Source organism: Octopus bimaculoides, chromosome 10 (genome assembly GCF_046866305.1).
Source record: "Octopus bimaculoides isolate indiv1 chromosome 10, ASM4686630v1, whole genome shotgun sequence".
In the NCBI taxonomy this organism is placed as follows: domain Eukaryota; kingdom Metazoa; phylum Mollusca; class Cephalopoda; order Octopoda; family Octopodidae; genus Octopus; species Octopus bimaculoides.
This window is the reverse complement of record NC_142937.1, coordinates 56347326-56361200: the sequence shown is the minus strand read 5'-3', so window position 1 is coordinate 56361200 and position 13875 is coordinate 56347326. Positions and strand designations below refer to the sequence as shown.

General features: G+C 37.4%; 1 protein-coding gene across 1 annotated transcript in view; it reads right to left on the bottom strand.

Annotated features, from left to right (window-relative positions):
- Positions 1-3704: 3704 nt before the first annotated feature.
- LOC106881233 (cation-independent mannose-6-phosphate receptor) overlaps positions 3705-13875 on the bottom strand; it is a 164924-nt gene continuing 154753 nt past the window's right edge. The window contains exons 39-43 of the mRNA XM_089358692.1: positions 12859-12965; positions 11485-11570; positions 8963-9097; positions 7075-7144; positions 3705-4129 (exon numbers count right to left, since the gene is read on the bottom strand). Of these exons, the coding sequence (XP_089214818.1) occupies positions 4028-4129; positions 7075-7144; positions 8963-9097; positions 11485-11570; positions 12859-12965 (500 nt within the window). The 3' untranslated portion in view covers positions 3705-4027. The remainder of the gene's footprint in view (positions 4130-7074; positions 7145-8962; positions 9098-11484; positions 11571-12858; positions 12966-13875) is intronic.

The following is a 13875-nucleotide window of genomic DNA, read 5'->3' as shown; positions in this document are numbered from 1 at the left end:
ATGTGAATAAATAAACATTACATTTGACAGAGTAATCTGAATGCTAAAGGGTTAATTAAATTTGGATGGTGAAAAGTGAGCTGTATGGTTGCATGATCTGCTAAAATAACAACCAAATCTCCTTCAAAGCCAGCCCTACTGTCTTTTTTGTTTTTAAAGAAAAATGTATGTATTCCTAGACAGACTATGGTTAAATTAAAACAGATAGTAAGGTTAGGGTTGGAACACCTTTGACCATAAATCTGTTGAATCAAGACTTAGGGCTGAACAACAAGGCTTTAAATTTTCATCTTAATAAGAAAGTAACAAAAACAGTTAAAAAAAAACAAAAACAAAAAAATACACAACAAAACAACATAAAAAAGATTAAAAAAAAAACCTGTTAAAAAGTAATTAAAATCTCTTTAATTTTCTCTTTTAAATATTTAAAATCAAATATTAACATCTTGGAATATAAACAACACCATCTATTCTTTGATATTTTTTTTCATTTTTCTTAAAATAACCACATTCTGGGATGGACACATACACACACACATCATTTACAAATGCAAAGCATATATTACATAATTATCTGGAATATCTGTTATAGACAGCAGTAAATACACCCCTGTATAATTCCCCTTAATTTAGTTTAGTTATATTAAAAAAAATAAAATTTGAACCTTTCCCCAAAACATGGGTTATTTAATAATAGTTAAGTAAATTGACTTCAGTACATGATTACTGTTTTAGATCAATTCCTGAGATGAAAGGCATAGTTGACTACAGCAGAATTTGAACTCATACACACACTGCAAATCCACATCCCTTGATTTCTAAGCCAGGAATGAAGCCAGAAATTTCACTGGGGGGGGGGGGGGGGGGCAGGGACAGTTGATTATATCAATCCTGGTATTTAACAGGTGTTTCACTGACCCCAGAAGAATAAAAGGCTAAAGCTGACCTCAGTGGGATATGAATGATCTCAGAAAAAAAAAAAAAAAGAAAAAGAAAAAGAAAAACTGAATGGTTCAGGATGAAGCCAAACCATTTTCCCTTAGACATAAGGGCCAGAAATTGATCCCTGGTAACTTGAGTGGTTACTTTACTTATTGACAATGACAAGATGAAAGGCAAAGTTGACCTTAGAGAGATTTGATTTCAGAATGTAAAGAGCGGTAACAAATACCACAAGGTATTTTTTTTATGCTCTAACAATTCTGCCAATCTGGTAATAATAATCTCAAAGAATGAATCTTGGAGAGTAAGGAATATATAAAAAAAAAATATTAAATAACGTTTTTAAAATCACAGAAATCTCAATTTTTCCAAAGCCTTCTCCTTTGATCCAGTCACACGATTGAATACATGTGTTTGTATGTACATACATTCATGTGTATTATATATCTGTGTGTGTGCTATACATAAGCATGTATCTGTGTGTGTGCGTGTGTGTGCATTTGAAAGACAAAGGAGGAGGTGTGGTAAACAGATATTATACATCATAAGTAGGAAGTAAAATTAGGAGATCAATGGATGAAGGAAGGATAAACCAACCTACTAAGTTTACAAGAATGCGTAGCTTTCTTAGAGATTCAGGTTCTTAATCATTTTCAGCAACCAAATTCAAAGACGACCAAATCTGGTTCATGTTTTATACATTACTCTAAGTAACTGGAAACTCCTCACTCCCATACACACACACACACCAGATAACACAGAATTCTTATCTGCTTTTTTTCTTTTCTAAGTTTTATCCTTTCTTCATTGTTCTCTTTACTTCTAACTAACTGACAACACTATTAGCATTACCAAAATGACTTGGAGTGAATTCTTACACAGACACCAGGCCAGCCTTGCAAGACATCAGTTGGTGGGAGGGACGGGAGGAGTGAAATGAAATGCAAGCTATTCTTATATTCGTTTCAGTCATTAGACTGAGGATGTGTTGGGGCACTATCTTGAAGAATTTTAATGAAACAAATTGCCCCCAGTATTTATTCTTTAAGCCTGGTATGTTATTCTGCCAGTACCTTTTGTTAAACTGTTAAATTACAGGGACATAAATACACTAACACCAGTTGTCAAGTGGTGGTGTGAGAGAGACAGACACACACACTATATATATATATATATATATATATATATGATGAACTTCTTTCAGTTTCCAACAACCAAATCTATTCAAAAGGCTTTGGTTGGTCTGAGGTTGTAGTAGAAGACACTTTCTCAAGATATCATGTAGTGGTACTGAACCCAGAACCATGTGGTTGGGAAGCAAGCTACTTACCACACAGCTACACCATCCTTCATGCATTCCTTAAGGACATTAATGTTGTCTGTGCCACACTTCACTGACTTTCCACCACACCTATAATAATAATCTTTGAAGTCTAAAATTTTGTGTACAAGGTATAGTTAATTAAATCAATCTCTAGTAGTCAAATGGTACTTTGTTTAATTTACCCTTTCTACCAGAAAGTTGAAAGGCAAAGTTCCACTACAACAAGATTCAAAGTCAGAACCTAAAAGGATGCAATTATTAACCTTGGACATTTTGTTGCTCTGTTGATTCTACCGATCCATCTCTACTCTGCAACCAACCAACCTGTTATAATATTATTACTGATATCTTACAAATGACAGTGTGATGAAGCAGTTCTGTGTCAAATTCATATCAGTTTTTGTTTCAAAAGTTAAACCTCTTCACAGTTCAGTCAAACAATTCTTTCGATGATGAAGGTCACCCAGACTTATGAGATTGTGTACTGTGTGCCTAAATATATACCCTGTAACAATTGTCACAATTCAACCTTTTGAAATTTATATTATAAATGAGATATGCTAAAATGCAATCTTGAAACCTTCCCTTCACAAGCCATGGGGTGGGTGGGTCACAGAATCTAATATATATAGCAATATACGTAGGTGTGTGGGTATGTGTGTGTATATATATATATATATATATATATATATATATATAAATACACATGCCACACCTGGAACCAACCCTGTGTTGGATGTATGGTTTATATTGGATTTGGTACATATGTGTATATATTTGTGTATGTGAGTGTATACATGCACACACTCACACATATGGTAATAATACCAATAAATGACAACTGTGATCTCAATACCAAATACCCAGTCATTCCTGGTGTCCTACTTGTTGATATACCTAAATTCTAATGAATCCTGTAACTTATTTTATATATATATATATATTGAGTTTTTACCTGTAATTTTGGATTTTATCCCTAATATTATTACATATATATATATATATATATATATATATACACACGCACGATATAAAACACAGGACTCACCCATCTCTTTTTGACTGTACCTACAGGTTAGGGTAGGGAGGTTGGTTGGTACTGCAAATTAACCCAGTAAAGCAATCAAGTTTTAAAGCAGTGCTCTTTACTTTTTAAAGCAATAGACCTACCCATCCACATTGTGGCAACTATGCTTTATCTAGACAGGATGAGTCCATTCACTTCTCTGTAGGTTGTAAACACAGTATCTAGCTACCCAGTAAGATCCTAAAGTCTTGGCTGTGGGTACAGTGCAGTGCTGGTGTGCAAAATATAAACTGCTAATCCTACACAACTGATTACCTGACATTTTACCATCTAAACCCTCTTAACTCTATATTTTTTTATTGTTACATTTATAACAAAAATAAAGTTAGAAAAAAGAAAAAGTTGGATGAATTTGTTTTCTTTTTTTTTTACATTGGATTTTCTTTTTTTGTTATTTGTTTGTAGGGAGAGCGGGAGTTTCTCTTACTTTTTTGTCTTTTTTCTTTTTACAAAATTGTTTCTCTCTCATTGGCATAGCAAATAAGTAGGGTGGCGATGATGATGATGATGATGATAATGTTGGTGATGATGATAATATTAGTGATGATGATAACGATGATGATTAACAGAGGGAAAAATATTTTTATGGACCTTTTTTTTTTTTTTAGTGGGAGTGGTGTACTGAAAAAAAATATGGGGTAGGGGAACAAAACAGGTGGTTAAAAAAGGTTCCATCACAATATCATATCCTCATCACTGTCGTCATGATATGTTATGTTGTGTTCATCTTCCATGACCAGCAGACCTTCATCATCACCATCATCTATTTGAGGCACCTGCAGGAAAATAAATAAATTAATAAATAATTGTGGAAATGGGACAATAATCAGGTGGTACATGTAAAGCAATTCTGATATTTTATAGTATTGTTGGCACTCCGTCGCTTATGACGTCGAGGGTTCCCGTTGTTCCGATCAACGGAACAGCCTGCTCGTGAAATTAACGTGCAAGTGGCTGAGCACTCCACAGACACGTGTGCCCTTAACGTAGTTCTCGGGGATATTCAGCATGACACAGTGTGACAAGGCTGACCCTTTGAATTACAGGCACAACAGAAACAGGAAGAAAGAGTGAGAGAAAGTTGTGGTGAAAGAGTACAGCAGGGTTCGCCACCATCCCCTGCCGGAGCCTCATGGAGCTTTAGGTGTTTTCACTCAATAAACACTCACAACGCCCGGTCTGGGAATCGAAATCGCGATTATATGACCGCGAGTCCGCTGCCCTAACTACTGGGCCATTGCGCCTCCACATTTTATAGTATGTAATAGACAGAACTGCCAATCTCCATTTTTCTCCAGTCATTGACAAAGGACTGAGATATGTCACATTGCTGTATTCAAGAAGTCTCATCCAGCACAACAGAATTGATATCCTAAAATTACTGTGCCACGTAAAAAGTGCTGGTGCCACATAAAAAGCACCCAGTACACTGTAAATTGGTTGGTGTTAGGATAGGCACCAAGCTGTAGAAACCAAGCTAAAACAGACTAAGGAACCTGGTATGGCCCCTGGCCTTGTCGGTTCCTGGTAAGCTGTCCAACCTATGCCTGCGTGGAAAGCAGATATTAAATGATGAAGATAATGAATCAACTGCAAGTACAAATTATCAGATCAAGGTATTTTCCTAAAGAGTACAACCCTAAAAAGTGCTTTCTAATATTGTAATTTTCAAATGATTCCAACGTGCTGGTTAAGCAAGCAGGCCAACATTCTGCCTGAATGGGACTAAAGTCCATTGCAAGGTTATTCTATTTACAGCTCAGTGGACTGAAGAACACAATGCACTACTAGTCTGGGAATTACATCCATGATCTTGCAATTATGAGTGCAACACACTAACCATTAGGTCATGCACACAAATGTATATTTTGAACTGATTTGAAAAATAACAGGGTCTACTAATAGACAAATGTGAAAATCCAAAATAATTGCCAACAGTTTACCAGGTTTTTCAAGCAGGAGACTTTGCTCCACATTACCTCCTCATTTATTAAGACGTCAGAATAGATGTAGGATTTTCTGGGTAATGTTATCTCTTATGTCATTAACTACCAACATGCCAGTGAGAAATTTATATCCTGATTTACTTGGTACCATGAAATTAGAACATACCAGGGACTCCTCTGTCTTTAGGGAGACATGCGTACACATTCAACCAAAATGTGCAACTGAAGAAACATCTACATAATCACTCAACTTTCTAGAAATAGCAGCAAAACTTCCCTTAAACGTACCTTCTTATCCTAAACAAAAGCTACTAAGGTGCAGTATAATGGATATAATCCTAGATACACAATGTCTAAACCCCATCCACACACACACATCATCTCCAGGTCTAAACACTGCTGACTTCTATCAGAGAGAGAGAGAGAGAGAGAGAGAGAGAGAGAGAGAGAGAGAGAGAGAGAGAGAGAGAAAGAGAGAGAGAGAGAGAAAGAGAGAGAGAGAGAGAGAAAGAGAGAGAGAGAGAGAGAGAAAGAGAGAGAGAGGGTGAACACCAGTACATTCTTCTGCTATCTGATATCTATTCCTTTATGCTTGTAACTGATCTTATTGCTTAGCTCAAGGTTAGCCCTATTAAGCCAAAATATGACTGAAGACATACAAACAGTGACCAACCAATCATTCTTCCAGACAATACATCTCGGACTACACTAAGGTGTCTTTTGTTGTAGTGTATTTCCAAGTCAACTATAACCAAGCAAATGTAGATAGTATGAGTGGAGAGAGATTTGGCAACCATTTCTAATAGGTTTAAGCAACTACATTGAGGCTCTTGAAGTTATTCCTGATGATGCTGTTTTTTGTCTCTATCTTGTTTTTAAATGTTTGCTTGGACTTAGAGGGAAAGTTTCAGAGCAACTGATGGACCACTGGACATTTACTTTAGGAACGTACAAGGAAAAGTCAGCTTGGTGGAGCCCATCCCATTCCAAGAATATATGTGAGTGTATGTATGTATGCATATATATATATATATATATATATATATATATATATATATATGTATGTATGTATTTATAGATCTATACCAAAATTTGGTAAAAATATTGTATCTGTTATCAGCGTAGCAAAATTCTCACATGTAAGGTTGTTTGTTAATCGTACAATTTTGTGTGCATATCAATTTAAATAAGAGCTGGATATTGCATCGAAATGGTCATAGGTCATAATAAAGTTTTTACAATGGATCGTCTTTTAGCTCTTATTTAAATTGAGTGGTTGGCGTTAGGAAGGGCATCCAGCTGTAGAAACTCTGCCAAATTAGATTGGAGCCTGGTGTAGCCATCCGGTTGCACCAGTCCTCAGTCAAATCGTCCAACCCATGCTAGCATGGAAAGCAGACGTTAAACGATGATGATGATGATGATATATATATATACACGCACACACAAATTACCAATTCAGAAGAACATGGCTTAGTCGATTAGAATAAAAATTCAAAGTATTAGGAACGAGTGCCATTAGTTTGATAATATATATATATATGTATGAGTATATTTTTTTAGTGATGTATATTGGCAAAGGATGTAAACATCAACAACTGATAAGCTAGTGCCTGTGATGTTCTGCAAGAGTGGGACAGTCAATAGCTTCTCACTCTCAGTCAGAAATATGAATGGATGGTTGGAAGAAACCTGTAGCCAATGATGCAATTATTCCCCCATTGCAATATAAAATAAAACCTTTTACCTGTGTAATTATAATAAATAATACTTACATTAATGTATCGTGCTTTAACTGTTCGATTTCTGGTGAAGATATTTTTTATATTTTCCTTCATAATTTGCCTGATTATATAAAAAAAAAAAAAAAAAAAAAAAATCAAAGTTATGGAATTAAATCAGAAATGTAGGAAATTTAGCAGACATTAAGAAAATTACATTTATAATATACATATTATACATACACGTATAAATCACCTGTGCATGTGCCACATATAAATCATTCGTGCTGGTGCCACATAAAAGGCACCTGTGCTGGCAGCATGTTAAAAGCACTCGGTACACTCTGTAAAGAGGTTGGTGTTAGGAAGGGTATCCAGCCATAAAAACCATGCCAAAACAGACAATTGGTGCAGCTTGCCCGCTCCTGTCAAATTATCCAATCCATGCCAGCATGGAAAACAAACATTAAGTAGTGATGATACATCCATCTACAGTGTAGTTTCCTGTTAACTAACTGGAAGGATTCACAAGACATAAGAGACTGAGACAACATGGCATGGATTCAGTGACATAGTTACTAAAAAATAAAATATGTAGCAGGCTTCCTCACAAGTTCATAGCAATCACTTCAATGTATTGGCAAAAATAAACCCTGCTAAAAAAAAAAAAACACACTGAAATATACGCTATATGATAGCTGTTGACATATGAAAAGGCACCAGTGACACAAAAGACATCCAGTGCATTCTGGAGTGGTTGGCATTAGGAAGGACATCCAGCCATAGAAAACAAGCCAAAACTGACTGGAGCTTGGTGCAACACTCTGGCTTACCAACTCCAGTTAAACTGTCTTATCCAAGTTATCATGGAAAATGGATGCTAAATGATGAATCTTTCCACTCCACTAATTTTTCTTAGTTGTCACTCCACTTTCGATATGAAGAGTTCAGCAGTCAAGGATTATCATAGAAATGAGTACATGTTTGAATTTGGCCAAAAGAAAAGAGAAAAATCACATGCATTTCAACGATTGGAAAATGGGTGTATGACGCATGCGTACGAACAACCATGCTACATGGCAGTGAAACATGGGCTGTAACTGCTGAGGACATACGTAAGCTCGCAAGGAATGAAGCCAGTATGCTCCGTTGGATGTGTAATGTCAATGTGAATACCCGTCAGAGTGTAAGTATCTTGAGAGAAAAGCTGAACATTAGAAGCATCAGTTGTGGCGTGCAAGAGAGACGATTGCGCTGGTATGGACATGTGGTGAGAATGGAGGAGGATAGCTGCGTGAAAAAGTGCCACACCCTAACAGTTGAGGGAACCCGTGGAAGAGGTAGGCCCAGGAAGACCTGGGCTGAGGTGGTGAGGCAAGACCTTCGTACATTGGGCCTCACCGAGGCGATGACTACTGACCGAGACCTTTGGAAATGGGCTGTGCGTGAGAAGACCCGGCAAGCCAAGTAAGATCGTTGCCAGTGCCCCTGGACTGGTTCTTGTGCGGGTGGCACATGAGATGCACCATTTTGAGCGTGGCCGTTGCCAGTACCGCCTGACTGGCTCCTGTAGGATTTTCGAGCGAGATCGTTGCCAGTGCCCCTGGACTGGCTTGTGCGGGTGGCACATAAAAGACACCATTTCGAGCGTGGCCGTTTTCGTGCGGGTGACACGTAAAAGCACCCACTACACTCTCTGAGTGGTTGGCGTTAGGAAGGGCATCCAGCTGTAGAAACTCTGCCAAATCAGACTGGAGCCTGGTGTTGCCATCCGGTTTCACCAGTCCTCAGTCAAATCGTCCAACCCATGCTAGCATGGAAAGCGGACGTTAAACGATGATGATGATGATGATGAATAACAGTAACAACAATAACTTTTTACAACAGAAATGAGTTTTAAAAAAAAGGAAATAAACATGAAAGAAATGAAATGAGAGCTTACTTTTGTTCTGGTTTCATAAGTATTTTCAGTAAGACAGCAATAACAATGATACTAAAGGTAACACTGACAGCAATAACTATTATATGATAATTGCTTGATGCCACAGAAACTTCCTTGTTTTGTGAAGGGTCAGAACTGAAATGTAAAAGAAAAGTTGTTATAATATATGTCTGAACACATTTATGTCTGTGTGCATGTTAGCATGGAAAAGTTACCCCCACCCCCACCCCACCTACACACACACAAGAAGAAACCCCAATGATTTTACATATATATCTATGCATGCGCACGTACACGCACGCACACACACAAATGTAGAGGAATTATGGATTCTAGAAAATTTAACCTAAAACAAAACAGAGACTCAGATAATAACATTTCTGAGAATATTTCTCTCAATTCATAGTATAGAATTATTTCTCTTAGACTTTTTACAAAAGTCTCTGACCAAATCATTTTCTAATTTTATATTCAACCTAAAGGCAATTTACAAGAGAGCTATGGATAAAGTGACTTGTGGTAGTTAGTTACATCCCTTTAAGTTTTGAATTCAACTCCTGCAGTTGTACGAGGGAACTGTAATGTGGGGAAATAAGAAATGGTTTATCTACCTTCTCGTTGTTGGTTGTCCAGCTCTACTAAGTCTAAAACTTGCGCCCTGCCCATTGCACCTAATGTAAGCAGCTGCTACTATCAATCCTACTAGCTTGCTCTACACATTTGTTTGCGGCGAATGCCTCTGGTCTTCCTTCCCTTACTTTCTCTTGTCTTTCCTGTTCCAGTCAGGCCCCTCGACCATTGATGTCACAGTCCTTTCCTTCCAGCTCATCTCATCTCCCCACACCCCATGGAAAACGGATGATAAATGATGATGATGATTATACAACTACAATTATTATCTCACATTGATTTTAATTTTATGATTTTTACAAATTAAGCAACTAATGGTGGATCTCTTAATAACTGAGAACCTCCTTGGTAGACATTTAGTTATACCCATTTTGTCTATATAAATGAAAATATGTCTGAATATATATCTGCAGTAACGCCGTGCGCATGCGTAGTCTTATGCATGCGTAGTCTTACGCATGCGTAGTCTTACGCATGCATAGAATTAAACAACCAAACTTTCCCGCTTTAATCTTTCTCTTTTGCGGTCGGCCGACCATGAGCATTGGACGTGTTAAGCTGTCTCTCTACATCTTTCGGACTTACGCTCGACAGCTCGCTCACACCTACATAACAACGTCCCAACAACAGAAGCTGTAACAACAAGAACTAAAGATGTATATATTTACCACCTGAATAAATGTTGTTTAAGTTGATAGTCTGCAGTTCAGCCTCCCGTTGTATTCTTTAATTTTATAGTAGGAAAGTCAGGTATACAATCTAAAGATGTATAACCCACTTTCCTATATATCTGTATGTGTTTTTCCAGTGGTGAAAATGGCACCTATTTAAATAACCCTTTTTAAAGTTCTCTTAGGACAAGTGGAGGAGAGAAAGTGTTATCCTCAAAATGGAGACCTAGCCTGAATGCTTGTCAGAGAGTGGATTTCCACTAAGGCACCAAAGGGCTATGAGGTGGACAAAAGACTACATCTATCACACAGGTAGTTCAGATTAGGTGAATCTTGATCAAAAAGACTTATGATCAAAAGCATTTCTACTGTAAACCAAATTGTCTTTTTAGAGTTATCTGGGGTTATTTAGTGTATTCCCTTTTTTTAGAGAATAGCAGAATGGTCATCATTCAACACATGTTTTCCATGCTGGCATAAGCTGGAAGGTTGACAGCATCTCGTGAGCTACAAGGCATCATTGTGCTCCATGTCAGCTTTGGCGTGGTTTCTAGAGCTGGATGTCTTTTCTAATGCCAAGCATCTAACGAAGTGTACTGGGTGCTTTCTAGTGGGGTTGCCAAATAACTTGCAAGACAGAAAAGGACAAAATAAATGTGGGGGGAAGGTAATTGCTCTTTCAACTATGTGTTGGTGGTGGTATCTCAAAGGATGGAGACATGATTTTTATGCCAGGGACAAGCAGAGGTGTCTTGCTATAAAGAAGATACATGGCAACTCTTGCATTTATATGAATAGGTGGAAATATCTGGGAAAAAGGTAGTGATGAAGTGCGAAAGTAAAACCTTGAAGAAGCAAGAGATGATATGAGCAACAGACCAGGAGTGAAGTGAGAATTATAAGTGTGAGGGGAGAGTGGCAGATGGTTAGAGATAGGGGTAGAAAATGTTAATTAAAAGAGATTTTGCTGGGATTTGTAACAACTCAAAAAGTCATGTAGGGGTTCTCTCATAGATCCCTATCTGAGTATATGTATGTGTGTATAGAGAATTAAAAGTTAATATCTTCCCTCTATTAAACACCATAAAGCTAGAGCTAGGCACTAGTCCTTAAATGAAGAGTGAGCTATTCAGAATCTAAGGGAGATAAGGTATGTGTGAAGAGTGGCAGGTCGGTTTGATATATTTATAAATAGAAACAATAGCTGGAGACACTACTTACACATTGTAATAAGAGCAGGCTATACTGGAATGCCAATAAAACAGAAAGACACATTCGTTTGATTCATATACAAAGGTAGGATTCTCCTGTAAATTAAAATAAATGAAACACAGGTAAAAAAAAAGTTACACAAAATTTAAAACAAATTATACACAAAACACCAAATTCCTCTTACCCTCAAAAACTGCTGGCCCTATGCCAAAATTTGAAACCTTTTATTATTTTTACTACTGCTACCACTACTGTTATTATTATTATTATTATTATTATTATTATTATTATTATTATTAAGGCAGTGAGCTGGTAGAATTGTTAGCATACTGGACTGTCCAAGTCCAAATGCTGCTAAGGTTGACTTTATCTGGATGAAATAAGTACCAGTTATATACTGGAATTGATGTAATTGACTAGCCCTCTCCCCTAAAATTTCAGGCCTCGTACCTTTAGTACACCTACACCAGACAAAATGTTTAGCAGTGTTTCTTCTACCTTTACATTGCTGAGCTCAAACACTGCCCAGGTTGACCCTATTTTTCATCCTTTGGAAGGAAGGGAAAATAAGTAGCAATTGAGCAATGGGGTCAAGGTATTCAATTAATTGCTTCCTCTAAAATTACTAGCCTTGTTCCAAAATTTGAAACCATTATTGCTGCTATTATTATTATTATTATTATTATTATAAAGATTGTAAGCTAGTACAATGATTGGCACACTGGACAAACTGGTTAGCAGCATTTCATCTGACCTGACGTTCTGAGTTCAAATGCCACCAAGGTTGACTTTGCCTTTCATCCTTTTGGGAATCAATGAAGTTAGTACCAATTGAATACTGGGGTTGATGTAATTGACTATCCTCCTCCCACAAAATTTCAGGCCTTGTGTCTTTAGTAGAAAGGATTATTATCATTACTACTACTACTACTAAGGTGACAAACAGGCAGAATCTTTAGTACACCAGACGAAATGCTTAACAGCATTTCTTCCAACTTTATGTTCTGAGCTCAACTGCTGCTGAGGTTTACTTCGCATTTCATCTTTTTTTTTGGTGGGGGTGGGGGGGGGATAAAAAAATACCAGTTGAGCACTGGGGTCAATGTATTCAATTACCTCCGCCCCACAAATATCTGGCCTTCAGCCAAAATTTGAAACTGTGGCCCACTGGTCTTTTGGACTGGTACACCAACGAAAAATTACCTTGAATCTTTTTAGTAGTGTGGCCAGCCTGCTGACAAGCTATGTTTTAGGTAATCCACTTCCCAAAGAAGGTTGCCCATGCCTAGACAATATGATCATTCAAACTGCTAGAAATAGCAGCCAACTCTACCTCAAACCACATATGATATTTATTAGAGAGAAGTGAAACTCTTGACTAACCTGAGATCCTAAATGGGTGCAAAAGAACTCAAATACACTGACAATATTTTTAGATGGGTTTGAGTGACATTTCTCAGGTGAAGTAATTTCAACGTCCATGTAAGCAGCTGGAAATTATCGATAAACAAAGATTAAGTAGGAGTGAACAATAAAAATAAGATATAGCTGTGTAATTAAGAAGTTTGCATTATGACAGCACCATTTCAGGTTCCATTCCACAATGTGGCATCTTGAGCAAGTGCTGTACTACCATATATGAGACCCTACAATAAGTGTATTTAGTGCACAAATGTACCCCACTGGGGCACTTTCCCTCAGTCATAGAAAGTGAATTAGTAGAGTCATTAGAGTGTTAGTTAAAATGATTTGTGGGATTTCTGGTTGTTTGTATTCTTAGTTCAAACCCAGCTGAGGCCAACTTTTCCCTTCAGCCTTTTTAAGTATTAAAGGCAAACAGATAAAGTACAAGCTAAGTACAATCGCTGTCTTCCACACATATTTGTCCTTTCAGGTGCCAGTGCCATTTAAAAAGCACCCATGCTGGTGCTACATAAATGCACCTATGCTGGTGGCACATAAAAGGCACCCAGCACATTCTGTTAAGTAGTTGGCATTAGGAAGGGCATCCAATTGTAAAAACTTTACCTCAATAGACAGTTGGAGTCTGGACAGCTGCCTGCTAGCCAGCTTCATGTTAAACTGTCTAACCCATGCCAGCATGGAAAGTGGATGTTAAATGATGATGACAATTCTTTATCCACATTATGCTTTACCAGATGCCAGGGTACGGATGGGGTGGGTGAGGGCTTTTAAAACCCATGCTCTGAATTAAATAGTCAAATATGAGCGAAATTTGTTGAAGCTTGGGAGGGAACAGTTCATGTTCTTAAATGATAGATTTAATCTACTACTCAGTTTAACTCTGCCAACTGGCTTTCCAATGCTATTGATAGTTTACTCTGTGGCAAACATTTGAGCCAGGTCTCTGGTCTGACAATTTTTTTTCCTTTTCCTCCC